Genomic DNA, 18,333 nt, shown 5'->3' on the forward strand with positions numbered 1-18,333 from the left:
CCCCAGCCTTATCTGGTGCTTTATAGAAAATGTTTACTGGTTCCTAAAGTACATGGTAATAAATTGATTAGCCCATATCTCATTTATAGGTCTTTATAGTCCAGCTTAATTTTCTCAATAATGTGGTTATACAGCTTGAATATCCCTTATCTGAAAGGCTTGGGACCAGAAGTGTTTAGGGGAGGGCAAAAAAAGTAGTATTTGGGATTTCTGAGTTTTTAAAATTTTGGAATATTTTCATTATATTTACTGGTTCAGCATTCCTAATCTGAAATGCTCCAGTGAGCATTTCATTTGAACGTTATGTTGGCACTGAAAAACTTTTGGATTTTGGAGCATTTTGGAGTTTGGATTAGGGATACTTCACCTATAGTAAATTATTTTTCAGAGATGTGTTTCAGTACAGCAAGATCATAGATCTTTTTGTTTGAAAAAAATTAAAATTCTGTTAAAAATTGTGTTCAGTTTTGTATTAGAAATTCATTGGAGGGCTGGGTGCGGTGGCTGACCCCTGTAATCCCAGCACTTTGGGAGGCTGAGGCGGGCAGATTACTTGAGGTCAGGAGTTTGAGACCAGCCTGGCCAACATGGTGAAACCCCATCTCTACTAAAAATACAAAAATTAGCCAGGTGTGGTGGCACACTCCTGTAGTCCCAGCTAGTCGGGAGGCTGAGGCAGGAGAATCACTTGAACCTGGGAAGCGGAGGTTGCAGTGAGCCGAGATTGCGCCACTGCACTTCAGTCTGGGCGACAGAGGGAGACTCCATCTCAAAATAAATAAATAAATTAATTAAAATAATTCTTTTAAGTTAAATATATGTTTCTCACTTAGCCATTTATTTTAAAGAAATCGTTTTATGGAAAATTAGAAAATATGGACAGCAAATTACATTCAAACCATCTGGAGATCATACAGTTAACCCTTTCCTCTATGAACATACTTCTTTATGGACATATATACAGATATTTTAAGCCCAAATGCGATTATACTTTACTTACTCTTCTGCATCTTGCTTTTTCAGTCATCTGCTTATCTTTTCATGTTAGTAAGTTTTCATATCATCTGATAAACCCAGACCATATTCACATTTCACCAGTTAGTCCTAAGATACTCTTTACAGGCCGGGCCTGGTGGCTCATGCCTGTAATCCCAGCACTTTGGGAGGCCAAGGCTGGCAGATCACAAGGTCAGGAGCTCGAGACCATCCTGTCAACATGGTAAAACCCTGTCTCTACTAAAAATACAAAAATTAGCTGGGTGTGGTGGCATGCACCTGTAGTCCTAGCTACTTGGGAGGCTGAGGCAGGAGAATTGCTTGAACCCAGGAGGCAGAGGTTGCAGTGAGCCGTGATTGTACCACCGCACTCCAGCCTGGGTGACAGAGTGAGACTCCGTCTCAACAAAAAGAGAGAGAAAGAAAAAAAAGATACTTTTTACAAAGAATATCCAATCTATAACTATGCCTTGTATCAGGTTCTTAGTCACAGCCCCACATCCTGTTCCTTCTTTAAAATGACATGACTTGTTGAAGAGATTGTACCAGTCGTTTTATAGAATTATCTTAACCTTTATGATTTTCTGATTGCCTCTCCTTTGTTTCATTTAGCTTGTTTTTCTTTTCTCTGTATTTCCTCTAATTGGAAGTTGTATCCAACACAGCCCTTCTCAGTAGGGGTTCCTCAAGAGAATTAAACCTAAAGCTTTCATTATATGTAATGAATTCTTTCCTCTACATTAATAATGGTTCTAGCTATATACCACCCTTAGGATAATTAAGAAGATAAGCACTCAGATAATTTTCTGAAGGACTTAATTCTTATACAATAAACTTTTTTGTAGCTATAGAGCCTCTCTATGTTGCCCAGACTGGTCTCAAACCTGGTCTTAAATGATCCTCCCTCCTTGGCCTCCCCTAATGATGAGATTACAAATGTGAACCACCACACTTAACCTATAGGATTTAATTCTTTCCTAGGATCCTGATTGAGAAAAACTGAGAGGCTTGGATGATTAGTTTTTAAAAGTTAAACATTTTGGGATAGAATATATCATAGGTACATGATGCTATGTCTTAGTGTATATACAGCATTCGGTAGTGATGCTAGGATTGACCACTGGATTAGGATGAAAGTCTGATCCTTCTATTTTTAAAAGTCACCTTCCTCCTTTGTAATATAATGTAGTTTGTGTGATGGAAGCTTGTTATTTTATGAATGTTCAATTCCCTGTCAGACTTTAGCCTAATTATTTTACATTCCAGTAGATAATCCTTACTTTAATCAATAATTTCATTATGGGCCAGGCAATGTGGTTTTTGCCTATAATTGCAGCATGTTGGAAGGCTGAGGTGGGAGGGTTGCTTGAGGCCAGGTGTTCAAGACCAGCCTGGGCAACATAGCAAGACCCTGTCTCAAAAAAAAAAAAAAAAGAATTAACCAAGCATGGTGGCATACACCTGTAGTCCCAGCTACTCAAGAGGCTGAGGCAAGAAGGATCACTTGACCCCAGGAGTTCAAGGTGGCAGTGAGCCATGGTTGTGCCAGTGTACTCCAGTCTGGACAACAGAACAAGACTCTGTCTCTAAAAATAATAATACTTTCATTTTGCAATGGCTTACAAAATGATATTTGACTATTTCTGTCATTCCTTGTACATATAAGTTGGCATTCTTATGGGCTCCTACTAGAAGGGTAGGATAAATCTTAATTCTTTTCAAAATGAGGGTTTATTTTAAAGCTGCCTTGAATGTTAATTTTTTTTTCTTTTTCTGTTTTTGTCTTTTTGAAGTATGATGGACTCATGTTCATTAGGTCTAACCAGATGTTTCCTTTCCAAGTTTCAGAATCCCATTCTTTACCAGTCAGTTTCCTGACTTTCACATGAGAAGTGTGGAGAGACTGTAAATTCAACTGTTGTTTGTAATTCAGCAAGTCATACAACTAAGTTTTGTATATGAGTTTCAGCAGTGCTAACTTTGTGGCCACAAAAAATAAGAGCTGCTTTTAGACTTGGCATGAAAGCTCTGGTGCTCACACTATGGCTTGAGTTGAGAATTAATGGACTGGAATTTGTCATTTTCTTTTTGTAAGCACTTGTGAACTTAAAATAATCCAGTCCACATGTATTTTGTGTCATGATTACTGCCACAGAAGTCAACTACAGCAGCCACTTGGGCATTCAAGGCACGTGCTTGACTTAGCACATCATGACAGTCAATCACAGGTGATATTTTCCTAATTGTGATGCAGTCTGAAAAATATATTTCCTGTGGTGCTTAAAAATGTCTCTAATTTTGTCATGTAGCTTGTCATGTTATAAAACCCAGGGGATGAAATTAGTCCAAAATGGCCAAGAAAAAAATAGGCATGTGGCTGTAATGCCGGGTTCCAAACTCCTCTTAAGACCTTTTCTCGTTTAGTTTCCTGCATGCTCTCCTTTAATGGTTACATTCTATCCTATTTCTTGTTAGTATTATACTTTTGTGGTCTCTCCTAATGGACCCATTCCTAAACATGGTGTTGAACTTTTTGAAGTTTTAAATGTGTTTCTGCATGCTATCATAGCTAAACTGAACCTGTGCTTCTAATATTTTTGTCTCTCCACTTTCTATTTTGTTAATCTAAGATCTCAATTCTTGTTTATCCCTGCTATCTTTTTACTGGTGAGCTCTTCTGGACTCTGGCATTTATCTTGAAGCTTTTGAGGACTTACTTTAAGAGACAGATTTTTAACATAGCATAGCTCTCAAAGAGGAACAGAAGATAACTCTTAGTTCTGATGCTTTAGAATGTATGTTTGATTTAATTTGCAGAATTTCATCTTTTCAAAGAGATTAGTTTTAGAAACAGGTTTTTTCAGAATTTGGTCCTTCAGTTTGAGTCTGTAGTTAGAATGTACAAGCAAATCCTTCCACTTGTATATATCATGTCTTATTAAAATTGAAATGTCATTCAAGAAGTATAAAGGCCAAGTGATTATGTAATTATATATGCTTGTTGGAAAAAGGTAGAGTTGGAAAAAGGTGAGTTTATATCAACAGCATCAAAGATTCAATTGAGAGTTTGAGACAGGTTGAGAGGGAGAGAGAATGAGTATCAGCTCTTAAAGAGAAATCTCTCAGTGGCTCCAGTTCATGTTAAGGGAACTTAGTTACTCTACTTTCAGCCTTGAAATTAAGTGCTCCTGTGCCTTTATTTATGTATCACATATTTAAATATATTGCATATATTAGTGTCATACTCTTTTCTAAAAATTCTGGCCATTTTAGTGATTCTAGGCAACTGCCTGGCATCCGTGAATATTTTCTCTGAGTTTCAGGGGAACAAAGAAAGTCTTGAGGTAAAAAATAACTAGAAGAACTTAATGGGGCCAGAACCATATTTGCGACATTTTCTCATCTCATCTAGTGTGTTTTCTGGTGACTTTTAAAGTGTTATTTTATTTTTTAATCTGTAGAGACAGGGTCTTACTTTGTTGCTCAGTTTAGTCTAGAACTCCTGGGCTCAAGCAATCCTCCCACCTCAGCCTCCCAAAGTGCTGGGATTAGAGGTGTGAACCCCTGCACGCAGCCTCTGATGACTTTTTACGAGTACTTTCCCCTCTAAAGCAAGAGCTCTCAGTTCTTTCCTTTCCTGCCATTCTTCCTTCTTTTTTTTTTTTTTTCTCAGACAGAGTCTCACTCTGTCGCTCAGGCTGGAGTGCCGTGGCGCAATCTCGGCTCACTGCAACCTCTGCATCCATATTCAAGCAATTCTCCTGCCCCAGCCTCCTAAGTAGCTAGGATTACAGGGTGTGCCCCCATGCCCGGCTGATTTTTGTATTTTTAGTAGAGGCGGGGTTTCACCATGTTGGTTAGGCTGGTCTCAAACTCCTGACCTTGTGATCCACCCACCTCAGCCTCCCAAAGTGCTGGGATTACAGGAGTGAGCCACCGCACCCAGCCCCTGCCATTCTTCCTTCTATAAATACTTGGATATTTACTCTGTGCCTCTTGTGGCTTTAGATAGTAACAGATGTCTCAGAAGTCGTTTATATCCTAGACATAAACTTATGTGTATACTCATGGTTATGTGGTTAATTTCTCTGCAAGTTAGCTGCAACTCCACCTTTTTTCAACAAGCATATATAATGCAATATGCACAATAAATGAAAATGAGTGAGTCTGCATTTAGTTAACCGTCAAGTTCTGATGTTATTCGTTACAAATGATGTGTACTTCAAGCTGACATGCTTAAAACTAGTAAAATAGTTGGTTCATGTGTGATAGATGATTCTGTTTCCCCATGCTGTTAATATTTCCTGGCTTTCTTTGGTAATACACTAATTATCATCCAGGTAAATTAGTATATAGCTAGTTATACTGATGATGATGTATAATATTAGTAAGATTATTGTTGCAATCTGCCTAGCTTTAGAGGCTTTTGAAGTAGAGGAAGTCCTTGATAGTAATCATATCTTTGTTCTGTATATATAAGCAAATAGAGAAATTTGGGAGGTAGCTATGGTGTAGTGGTTAAGATCATAGACTTTGAAGCCAGACTTCTTAAGTTTAAGTCCTGGCTATGCTATTTCCTACCTGTGCCATATTGGGCAAGTTACTTGACTGTCTGCCTCAGTTTTCTCATCAGTATAATAGGGATAATAGTATCTGTTTCATATAGTGGGGATTAAATGAGTTAGTACATATAAAGCTCTTAAAACAGTGCCTGTTGCACAGAAAGGGCTCAGTAAGTGTTAAAATGACTGACTGGTCAGCTTATTTGTCATGTACTTTTCTTCCTCTCCCTGAAATATAATGGCCTGGAAGAGAGAGAAGAAATAGAAGGAATCAGGTATATTAATGTACTTGGACTTCCTTTCTTCTGTCTTCTGAGAAGGAAAGGTTGTTTGTTTTGTTTTGTTTTTTTTGTTTGTTTGGTTTTTTTTGTTTTTTTGTGTGTTTTTTTGTTTTTTTTTTGTTTTTTGAGACGGAGTCTCGCTCTGTCGCCCAGGCTGGAGTGCAGTGGCGCGATCTTGGCTCACTGCAAGCTCGGCCTCCCGGGTTCACACCATTCTCTTGCCTCAGCCTCCCGAGTAGCTGGGACTACAGGCGCCCGCCACCACACCTGGCTAATTTTTTTGTCTTTTTTAGTAGAGACGGGGTTTCACCATGTTCGCCAGGATGGTCTCCATCTCCTGACCTCGTGATCCGCCCGCCTTGGTCTCCCAAAGTGCTGGGATTACAGGCATGAGCCACAGCGCCTGGCCCAGACCTGAATATCTTATATAGCCCTCTGTGGGAATGAGCTGGCATACCCCTCACTTCTCTTCATCTTAGCAACCTAGCATTCTTTGGAGCACAATAATAAAGACAGTCATCTTCAATGTAGATTTATGTAGTAGATGAAGCTTTGAACTTGGAGAATTTTCCTGTGTGTTTTATATCTGCATTGTAACCACAAATATCAATATTTAGATCTGATTTAATAATACATTATGGGATTTCACCCCCACTCTCATGCCTCCTGAACCCCATGAAAATTATATTTCTAACTCATTGCTTGCAAGAGCTATTTTAAAACATTCTTTGTCTAGAAAAAGATGCATTACATTTTACTTTGGAAAAAATATATATCACAAAAACAGTCTGCAAGGAGAAACAATGAGTTTTAGTCTAATTCTGTTTTATCTCTTTTATAGTATTTATAGTAGTATCACTTTCTGTGGGATGACATGTTTATTATTCTATTGCCAAAGCTGAAACATAAGCTTTTCTTGTGGAAATATACAGTAGTATGCCTAGCTTACTCTAGGTATCTATTCTATGACAACCAGGTATATAAATAAGTAAACTATTTGTAAAATAATTTTTTGGATAATACAACCTTAATGCAGAAGTGGGAACTAAGAAATTAGTAAGTTATTTCTGAAACAACTTGGGTAAGTCTGTAACCTCTCTGTACCTCAGTTTTCCCATTGAGAAGGTAGAGACCATAATAGTAGCTACCTATAAAGTTGTATTTGGGGATTGTGTTAGTGCAGTCTCATGCTGCTATAAAGAAATACCTGAGACTGGGTGCAGTGGCTCACGCCTGTAATCCCAGCACCTTGGGAGGCCGAGGCAGATTGCCTGAGGTCAGGAGTTCGAGACCAGTCTGGCCAACATGGTGAAACCCTGTCTCTACTAAAAATACAAAAAAGTTAGCTGGGTGTAGTGATGTGCATCTAATCCCAACTACTTGGGAGGCCGAGGTAGGGGAATTGCTTGAACCAGGGAGGTGGACGTTACAGTGAGCAGAGATCGTGGCACTGCACTCCAGCCTGGGCAACACAGCAAGACTCCATCTCAAAAAAAAAAGAAAGAAAGAAAAAATACCTGAAACAAGGTAATTTATAAAGAAAAGAGGTTTAATCAGCTCATGGTTCTGTGGGCTGTACAGGCTTCTGCTTCTAGGGAGGCCTTAGGAAACTTAACAATCATGGTGGAAGGTGAAGGGGAAGCAGACACATCTTCACATGGCTGGTAGGAGAGAGAGGGAGGAGGGGGAGGTGCTACACACTTTGAAACAACCAAATCTCGTGAGAACTATCAAAAGAACAGCAAGGGGGATGTTCATTCCCATGATTCAGTCACCTCCTACCAGGCCTCTTCTCCAACACTGGGGATTACAATTTGATACGAGATTTGGGTGAGGACATAGAACCAAACCATTTTGGGATTAAGTAGATTAGTGGTATTTAGAACAGTGGTGCCTAGCTGGATGCAGTGGCACATGCCTGTAGTCCTGTCTGGGCGATGTAGCAAGACCCTCTCTCTTAAAAGGAAAAAAAAAGACAGTGACACTTAAATAGCACTTTTAACTATTAGCTGTTTTATTGCCATCCTTCTCATTATTATACTTGTAAGGTGATTGTAATAATGGTTTAAATATATAGATTAACATTATTCATTTTAAGTTTTTTTCCCTATTCAGATGACCTGTGTAGAAAAAGCAGGAACAGATGAGAAAATGCTTATGAAGGTTTTTCGCTGTTTGGGAAGCTGGTTTAACTTGGGAGTTTTGGACAGTAACTTCATGGCTAACAATAAATTACTAGCACTCCTTTTTGAGGTTTTGGTAAGTAATGACTTTATTTATCAAAGTATTTCTGCCAATCACTTCGTAACTAACCTGCTGGGACATAACAGTGTTTTCAAATTTTTGCACAGTAACTGGAAAGCATGTATTAAGAACATAGCAATGTTCCTTGCTACCAGGTACCAAATTAAAAGTATCAGTTTTAATACTCAAAATAGGATATAGTTATGCTTAAGAAGAAAACAATCTTATATGCTGATACATGATTTACATATTAAAATTCAAATAACCATTGGTATCTTTTTCCTCGTTTTAAAAATATAAATTCTGTATTTCAATAATGGTCATTGAATCCTAGACATTTCCATGATATAATTATATGTGCATCACAAGTTTAGGAAAAAACAGAAAAGAAAGAATTAAAAATTATGTTTAGTGCACCCAGAGACAATTATAGATGAAGATACTGTCTTTGTAGTTGAGATTAGTTAAACATCATTGTATGTGCAAAATGGATTTGGGTTTTTGAGATTAGTAGAGTAAGTACTAATGTATTTTTATATACTTGTGTATTTCTTCTTTAAGCTTTGAAAGTAGCAGTGCCTAGTAATATAGTCTTGGTAGATAGGAGGTAGGGAGTCATTAGAATACGATTACATTTTAGAACAAGAAACATAACATTATCTTAAGCATAAATATTATTGAAGGGGTGTTTGGAGAGGTGAAAAACTTTGTCTTTTTCTGCTGGTGGGTTTCCTTCAATGAAGATGTATTAGTATGGAAGCTGCATGTATTCTGAATGTATGCGGATGCACTATTACTTAGAAGATAGTACCATGATGCTAGATTGATGCCACTGTCAATTAAAGAAAAGACAGACGTTCTTCAAGGAGACATTTGGCTTGTCAGTGGTAGTGTATTTCTGCTGTCATTTTTGCATCAGAAGCTAAGTCTCAGGAAAATTAGGATGCTAGTCATTGTTTTGCTTGCCATTGTCTGTCTCCATGTATGTTGGTATCCTTCCTCAATAATGATAATATTTATTACCACCTCAACAAATAGTATGAAGAGTAATCACTGTAAATAAAGTCATGTCCCACTTTTGTTTAAAAAATTTACATGTGATTACATATAAATGGAGGACAGTCTAGAATATACTTCAAACTTAACAGTGGTAATTTCTGGGAATTGGGATTGGAGTAAGGAAGCAGTTAAGTAGTATGCCAGGATTATATTATCTCCTCTACTGATCCAGTGTCAGGACCTCTCTGTCACTAGTAAGAGTGTTTATCTAGAGTCAGGGTAAAATGTATTCTCATTTTTACATTCATTCAGTGGTTTAAAATCATGCTTTTTTTCTTTTGGGGGGGAGTGTCACAGGGAGTTAGGGTGTCTCTCTGTTGTGCAGACTGGAGTAGCTCCATTGGCATGATCGTAGCTCACTGTAGTCTCAAACTCCTGGCTTCAAGCAATCTTCCTGCCTCAGCCTCCCAAGTAGCTGGGATATAGGCATGTGCCACCATGCCTGGCTAATTTTTAATTTTTTTTAGAGACAGGGTCTCTCTTTGTTGCCCAGGCTAGTCTCGAACCGGCCTCAAGCGATTCTTCCACCTCAGCCTCCCAAAAATACTGAGATTACAGATGTGAGCCACCACACCTGGCCCATGTCATATTTTAATTTGCTTTATGTTTGGACCATGACTTTCTTGTACAACTTTCCCCCAATAGCTTTTTAAAAAAACTTAAAAATTAAAATACTTGATATATACAAAAGAATAAGTATGAACACTTACTATTTATTTATTTATTTTTGAGACAGAGTCTCGCTCTGTCGCCCAGGCTGGAGTGCAGTGGCGCAATCTCAGCTCACGGCAACTTTTGCCCTCTGGGTTCAAATGATTCTCCTGCCTCAGCCTCCTGAGTAGCTGGGACTACAGGTGTATGCCACCATGCCTGGCTAATTTTTTGTATTTTTAGTAGAGACAAGGTTTCACTGTGTTAGCCAGGATGGTCTCGATCTCCTGACCTTGTGATCTGCCCACCTTCCAAAGTGCTGGGATTACAAGTGTGTGCTACCACGCCCAGCTCAAACACTTACCTTTTAATAACTTGATAATATAATGAGAATCTTTGAACCCACTATTCAATCTAAGAATAACCTAATGAATAATTTGCATCTTTGTGCTCTCCCAAACCTGCTTGTATAGCTTTTTGTCCCACTGGAGATTTTAAATATCCTTTTAAAAAAATTTTTCAAGGAAGACTAATATGCCCTTACTAAGTGCATTTAACCTCTCAACTGTACTCTCTTCACTAGAAACCCGGGAGGATTCCCTTCTTGGCCCTTTTGGTCTGCTCTGATTTGCATCAGTTCTTTAGATATACTCCCCGCCATCTTGGGACTTGCCTTTACTGTGCTTTCTGGATTAAAAAGTTAGCTGTTTCTTTCAAACCCCCTCAGATAACATCTTCAGGAAAGATATAATGGAAAGTAAACTTGGAATTTTTGCATGCCTGAGAACTATTTTTATTTTGCTTTCAATCTTGATTGATGGCTCAGTTAGTTATGAAGTTGTAGGTTGAATATTATTTTCCTTCAAAAGTTCAGAGGCCCTGTTCTCCTTTACTAGCGTGCATCATTGTTAATGAAATGTTGGAGAACTCTGACTTCTGCTCGCTATTATTACCTCCTTCTCTCTTCCCCAGAAATTTTACAGACCTTTGTTTAACTTTGGTATTCTGAAATTTCACAGTGATGTGTTTAGGTATGTGTCTTTGATACTTGTTGAGCCCTTTCATTTTAGGCAGTGCTTGAATATCAGAAAAAGGATGGAAAAGATTTTCACATACTAGAATAGGGTAGGGAACACATGGCATTCCATTTGGACCTTTGTTTAACTTTGGTATTCTGAAATTTCACAATGATGTGTTTAGGTATGTGTCTTTGATACTTGTTGAGCCCTTTCATTTTAGGTAGCACTTGAATATCAGAAAAAGGATGGAAAAGATTTTCACACACTAGAATAGGGTAGGAAACACATGGCATTCCATTTGGAGGGGCTGGTGTGAACAAGAACATGGAGATTACAAATGATATGACCATGACTTAGGGACAGAAAGACTGATTTGCTTGACGTATAAGGAAACAGAAATAGGATTGGGAAGATTGATGGATGTTTTCTCATGGAAGCCTATGACTTGACTGTTACACATTTAAAGTACATGTTCAGAAAGAGGCTGTAATTGAAAGAAAGAAAGAGGCTCTAATTGTTTTCCTATTATACTTATCCATCACTGTCCTCAAAGGATTGGTTCCAGGACCACCCACTGCCCCTGCCCCTCTGTGCACAGTTTCCAAAATACACAGATGCCCTAGTCCTTTATATAAAATGGTGCAGTATTTGCATATAACCTACCCACATCTTCCCATATACTCTAAATAACCTCTAAATTACTTATAATACCAAATACAATGTAAATGCTATGTAAATAGTTGTTATAGGGTAATTTTTAAATTTGTGTTTTTCATTGTATTATTATTTGCTTATATTTTGAATATTTTCTATCGATGCTTGGTTGAACCCTAGGGTATGCAGGGCCAACTGTAGATCACTCCTTAGTGATCATACTTCTTGCTTCCCTATTCCTGCTACCTCCCCAGCAACAGGATAAGACCTCATCTAACCTACATGAAGCTGCTTCAGACTGTGTATGCTCAGCTCTCTATGCCATTGAGAATGTGGAGACTAACTTGCCATTAGCTATGCAACTTTTTCAGGGAGTGCTGACGTTGGAGACTGCCTATCATATGGCTGTGGCGCGTGAAGATTTAGACAAGTGAGTAATTGTTTAAGTCTGGAGCCCTGGGTTTACCTACAGTCTGGTCATTCTTTTAAGTCACTTTTTATTATTTATCTGTCATTTGTGATTCTCGGTGATTCTGTAAATGTACAGATAGTTGCTTCCTAAAGACACTCTACTACGCTCCTCTGAACCGAGAGTGGCAAATTGGATGTGGGGTTTGTAGAATTACCATAGAAATGCTAAGGCTTTAAAAATTAGAGACAAATTGTAAAATATCAAGTGTGATTTGATGGGAATTTTTATTCAAATGTTTTAATAATTGAGAATTTGAACTGACAAATCACATGTGTAGGAGTATATGATCTAGGTAAAGGTGTCTGTCATGGGGATTGTGATACAACATAGTAAATAATCACTAGATGTCCCTTAGACTGAGGAACCTTTTATTTATTTGATTAACTGTGCCTGTATATACTTATAATATCCAGATTTCTGACTCATTGTTCTCATTCGCCTGTCTTCTACAGAGTTCTGAATTACTGCCGTATTTTCACTGAACTATGTGAAACTTTTCTTGAAAAAATTGTTTGTACTCCAGGCCAAGGTCTTGGGGACCTCCGAACTCTGGAGCTGCTTCTTATCTGTGCAGGACATCCTCAATATGAGGTAGTGTTTATGCTATTCTAAGGCTATTATTCTCCAAGTTGTGTGCTGCATATTATCTATATTTCATTACCTCATGCCCAGCTTTTATTGTTGAGAAATTATAGTCTTGTTTTTAATTAATGTGATTTCCTCTGTTTTGGAATTTAAAAAAAATTATATTTGGGTTTCTGCATTGTGTCCATCTCTATTTTCTTACCTGGTTGGCTGGGCTGACTGTGGTAGACCCCTCAAGGAACTCGTTAGAAAGCAAGCCTTTCCAGCGAACCCCTTGTCTAGCTTGACTTATTCTCTAGAGCTTTATAGCTAAAAAACACCAAATTCTAACTATACCTCCACAAGTCTTAACATCCCCAATTTTTCTCCAAATGATGGATGAGAATGACAAAGGGATTGAAAAGACTTAAGGGTCTCTGTCATTCAAAATCCTTGACACCCTACCTACCGAGGTTTGCTAGATTTTTTTAAATCTAATTTATTTGAGAAGTTTTATAGTATAAGAAATGAGAAAGGGTTGGCCTTGGTGGCTTACGCCTGTAATCCCAGCACTTTGGGAGGTCAAGGCAGGCAGATCACCTGAGGTCAGGAGTTTGAGACCAGCCTGGCCAACATGGTGAAACCCTGTCTCCACTAAAAATACATATTAGTTGGGCGAGGTGACTCATACCTATAATAACCCAGCTACTTGGGAGGCTGAGGCAGGAGAATTGCTTGAACCAGGAGGTAGAGGTTGCAGTGAGCTGAGATCAGGCCACTGTACTCCAGCCTGGGCGACAAGAGCAAAACTCCATCTCAAAAAAAAAAAAAAAAAGTGAGAAAGAAGTGCTCCCAAGTTGGACATTGTTTTAAATAGCTCTGTTTTGGATCCTTGATGGGAAATGGATGGTAGGGACCCTCTTACTGTGCCTTAGGCACAGTGGTCCTGTGACTCTCGACCCGTTTTCTGTTATCACATGCAAGACAAGGTTTATTTGTTTTACGTAATGTCATGAGGATACCTAGATTTGAGTGGAACCCAAAACATTTCTGGAAGAATGTAACCCCACACAATTATCACTCCTTTAAACAGTGCCATATGGAAAAGAGGCTACGAGTAAAATCCCAGGCCTTTTCTCCCTTTCTCTCACACTCAAGAAAACAGGTGAATAAAAGTGACATGAAGCTGAATCAGTTATGTTCAGGAGTTACAGATGATTTTGAATCTAAAACATTCAATGCAGTGATTTCAGAAGTTTCAGAAAAATACTTTAAAAAAGACTTCTGGCCAGGCATGGTGACTCACGCCTGTCAGCACCTTGGGAGGCCGAGGCAGGCAGATCATAAGGTCAGCAGTTTGAGGCCAGCCTGACCAACATGGTGAAACCCCGTCTCTACTAAAAATACAAAAATTAGCTGGGGTGATGGCACGGGCCTGTAATCCAGCTACTCAGGAGGCTGAGGCAGGAGAATCACTTGAACCCAGGAGGTGGAGGTTGCAGTGAGCCAAGATCGCGCCACTGTACTCCAGCCTGGGCGATGGAGCAAGACTCCATCTCAAAATAAATAAATAAATGAATAAAAAAGACTTCTGGCTGGGCATAGTGGTTCATACCTCTAATGAGGTTCATACCTCTTTAACACTTTTGGCGGCTGAGGCGGGAGGATTGCTTGAGCCCAGGAGTTCGAGACCAGCCTGGGCAACATTGGAAGACCTTGTCTCTACAGAAAATTTCAAAAATTAGCTGGGTGTGCTGGCGCACACCTCTCATCCCAGCTACTCAGGAGGCTGAATGGGAGGATCGCTTGAGCCCAGGAGTTCGAGGCTGCAGTGAGCCATGATTACACCACTGCACTCCAGCCTAGATGGCAGAGCAAGACCCTGTCTCTGCAGAAAAATTTTTAAAATTAGCCAGACATGGTGGCAAGTGCCTGTAGTCCTCCTAGCTACTCAGGAGGCTGTGTGGAAGAATCGCTTGAGCCCAGAAGTTCAAGGCTGCAGTGAGCTATGATTGTGCCCCACTGCACTCCAGCCTAGGTGACCCTGTCTCTAAAGAAAAAATATATATCTTTTGAGACAGGGTCTCACTCTGTTGCCCAGGCTGTAATGCTGTGGTGCGATCACAGCTCACTGTAGCCTCAGCCTCCTGGGCCCAGGTGATCCTCCAACCTCAGCCTCCTGAGTAGCTGAGAATACAGGCATGCGCCACCTACATGCCTGGCTAATTTTTGTATTTTTTGTAGAGATGGTGTTTTGCACCTGGCTGAAATTTGTTTTAAGTAAAATAAAATTGGAAGCGGTGGCTCATGCCTGTAGTCCCAGCACTTTGGGAGACCTAGGTGGGAGGATTACTTGAGGGCAGGAATTCAAAACCATCCTGGGCAAGATGGCGAGACCCTGTTTCTACTAAAAAAAAAAAAATTAGCTGAGCTTGGTAGTGTGTACCTGTAGTCCCAGCTACTTGGGAGGCTGAGGCAAGAGGATTGCTTGAGCCCAGGAGTTAGAGGCAGCAGTGAGATGTGCTTGTGCCACTGCACTCTACCTGGGGCAACAGAATGAAACTCTGTCTCTAAAAAATAAATAAAAATAAAGACTTCCATGTCTGTTATCGTTTTCTCTAAATTCAAAATTCAGTGTACTTTTGGAGGCATTACCTCAGGACTAAATGGAATGTAAAACCAGTCATTCTAAATGGAGATTTGGGCCTAACATGGGAAGACAATTTGGGGGAGATAAATAGTAAATCTGCTAGAGAAAAGGTGACTTCTTAACTGACTCCACTCATATTATTTAAAAATATATCTTTCTTCCTATATGGTCATGGTGATAATAAAATGTCTTCTTATTCTATTCCTTTCCCATTCAAATAAATCATCTCTGTTAACCTAACAGGTAGTAGAAATTTCATTTAACTTTTGGTACCGACTCGGGGAGCATTTGTACAAAACTAATGATGAAGTTATTCATGGCATCTTCAAAGCTTACATTCAGAGGCTGCTTCATGCCTTGGCTCGACACTGCCAGCTGGAACCAGACCATGTAAGTTCCCTTCTCTACCTCTTCAAATCTTAATTTCTTCCTCTTGTCAGTGCCAACTTTAAAAGGAACTGAGAAGATAGATAATAAACCTGGCTGGGTACCCTGGCTCATGTCTGTAGTCCCAGCACTTTGGGAGGCCAAGGTGGATGGATTGCTAGAGGCCAGGAGTTCAAGACCAGCCCGGGCAACATAGAGAGACCCCTGTCTCTACAAAAAGAAATTAAAAAAAATTAGCTGGGCCTAGTGGCACACGCCTGTAGTCCTAGCTACTCAGGAGGCTGAGGTGGGAGGATTGGCAGGTTTTGTCACTCTACAGCTTATACTGAAGAAGTCAGTACCAGTATAATCTGTTAGGCCTGTTTAGGAAAAAACAAAAACAAACAAAAAACACTCCAGCTAAACCAGTAATTCTTTTCCTAGGAATTTATCTTAAATCTGCAGAAGAAAAAACAGCTATTTTATATACAAAATGTTATCTATAAAAGTAAAAATTATAAACCCATATACAGCAGTATAATAAGAGTTATATGAACTATATAAGAAGAGTTATGATTTAGCAACTTGATGGAGCAATTAAAAGGTAGTGAAATGATGGTATGGTAAGAGAAAAATCAGAATGTAAAATTTTGTACTCTTTTTTTTTTGAGATGGAGTCTTGCTCTGTCGCCCAGGCTGGAGTACAGTGGCGCCATCTCGGCTCACTGCAAACTCTACCTCCCAGGTTCACGCCATTCTCCTGTCTCAGCCTCTTGAGTAGCTGGGACTATAGGTGCCCGCCACCACGCCCAGCTAATTTTTTGTATATTTAGTAGAGACGGAGTTTCACCATGTTAGCCAGGGTGGTCTCAATCTCCTGACCTTGTGATCCACCCACCATGGCCTCCCAAAGTGCTGGGATTACAGGCGTGAGCCACCACGCCCAACCAAAATTTTGACTCTTATTAATAGTAGAAAGTAAGTGGTTAGATGAAAACTAATACAAAAGTGAAATATTTGTGTGTATGATTTTGCCCCACGAACATACACATTTTAAAAATCTTATTTATACTCATTTTATAGTTTAAAAGAATATAGAAATCTATTTGTTTAGAAAAAAATACTAGAAATATTATTAGTTTATTAGAAAACTCTTCAAACATCATGCTTAATCTCTTCAAATTTTGCCACATTTATTTCATCCTGTTGGTTGGTTGAATCCGTCCTTTAATTTAGGACCTGCAGTAAGTTTTATTGCTTACAATTAAATCCCACGTGCTATTCTCTTAATTTTAATGTTAGTATTTTGTTTGAGTCATGGTATTTTGTATCTCCACACAACCTTAGTCATGATCTAGTCTAGTGGTTTTCAGACTGCACCCACCACTCGGAGGCCGAGGTGGGTGGATCACTTGAGGTCAGGAGTTTGAGACCAGCCTGGCCAACATGGCAAAACCCTGTCTCTACTAAAAATAGAAAAATTAGCCGGGCATGGCGCCGGGTGCCTGTAATCCCAGCTACACAGGAGACTGAGGCAGGAGAATCACTTGATCCCAGGAGGTGGAGGTTGCAGTGAGCCGAGATTGTGCTACTGCACTCCAGCCTGGGCAATAGAGCCAGACTCAGTCTCAAAAAAATAAAATAAAGTGACGACTCCTGTCTTCAGCTACATTTTATTTGGAAGCCTGATTTATAAAGCAGGGCCCCTTTTGTTTAAATGGCTTTGTGCTTGATCCCTTTTTTGCCTTCGCTGAATCTGTGGCACCATTTCCCTTGCGGGTAATTTCTTACATTTGTAAGTGTATAGTGCTTTATAATTTGTATAGCGCTTTATAATGTTAGCCATTATCTCATCTGAGATAGCCATCATATTTCCTCCTCATTTCTTGACCTTAATTTCTTCATCTTAAAGCAAGGAGGTTGAACTAGATTAGCAATTCTCAACAGTACTAAGGGCTTTTCCCAGGTATTTGGGCCCAAGATTCTCATACATGCCTTTAACCATCTTATAATTGCTAACTCTTTGTTTACTTACAGAAGTGTGTCAGAATAGAAAAGATACAGAAGTGTTTGTAATAGGAAACCATGGAATATAAATGATGTTTAAATTTTTTAATGACAAATTTCAAATGCACAGCAAACATGAAATAATGTCATAGAGAACATCTGTATACCTACCACCTAAATTCCACTATTCATATTTTACTATGCTAGTTTTATGTATCTGTCCACCTACATGAAATTTTTTTTTAAGTTTAAAATTCTGGGCTGTTCATGATGGCTCACATCTGTAATCCCAGCACTTTGGAAGGCCCAGGCGGGAGGATCACTTGAACCTGGGAGTTTGAGACCAGCCTGGACAATATAGTGAGACCTTATCTCTACAGAAAATTTTAAAAATTAATTGAGGCCAGGCGTGTGGGTCATTCCTGTAATCCCAGTACTTTGGGAGGCAAGGCGGGCAGATTCCTTGAGCTCAGGAGTTCGAGACCAGCCTGGGCAACATGGCAAAACCCCAACTCTACAAAAAATATAAAAATTAGGCAGGCGTGGTGGTACATACCTATAGTCCCAGCTGCTCGGGGGCTGAGGTGGGAGGATTGCTTGAGCCTAGGAGGTCAAGGCTGCAGGGAGCCAAGATCAAGTCACTGCACTCCAGCCTGGGCGACAGAGTGAGGCCTTGTCTCAAAAATGAAAATAAAATTATATTTTCTGTGTGAAGTTATTGTGACAGTGGTTGATTTTGGTAGATCTTGAAACATAAATCTTCGGAGGTTTGTTTGGCACTAAAGAGCTGACCTTCTCTAGATAGGCT

At 39.4% G+C, this 18,333-nt stretch overlaps 1 protein-coding gene across 3 annotated transcripts in view; it reads left to right on the forward strand.

Moving 5' to 3' along the window:
• Positions 1 to 18,333, forward strand: part of LOC105471413 (transportin 3) — a 101,160-nt gene that overhangs the window by 42,586 nt on the left and 40,241 nt on the right. For all 3 annotated transcript variants that reach the window (XM_011723909.2, XM_011723908.3, XM_011723910.2), the window contains 4 exons: positions 7,955 to 8,098; positions 11,721 to 11,896; positions 12,391 to 12,529; positions 15,396 to 15,542. In XM_011723909.2, coding sequence (XP_011722211.1) covers positions 7,955 to 8,098; positions 11,721 to 11,896; positions 12,391 to 12,529; positions 15,396 to 15,542 — 606 coding nt within the window. The remainder of the gene's footprint in view (positions 1 to 7,954; positions 8,099 to 11,720; positions 11,897 to 12,390; positions 12,530 to 15,395; positions 15,543 to 18,333) is intronic.

This window comes from Macaca nemestrina, chromosome 4 (genome assembly GCF_043159975.1).
Source record: "Macaca nemestrina isolate mMacNem1 chromosome 4, mMacNem.hap1, whole genome shotgun sequence".
In the NCBI taxonomy this organism is placed as follows: Eukaryota; Metazoa; Chordata; class Mammalia; order Primates; family Cercopithecidae; genus Macaca; species Macaca nemestrina.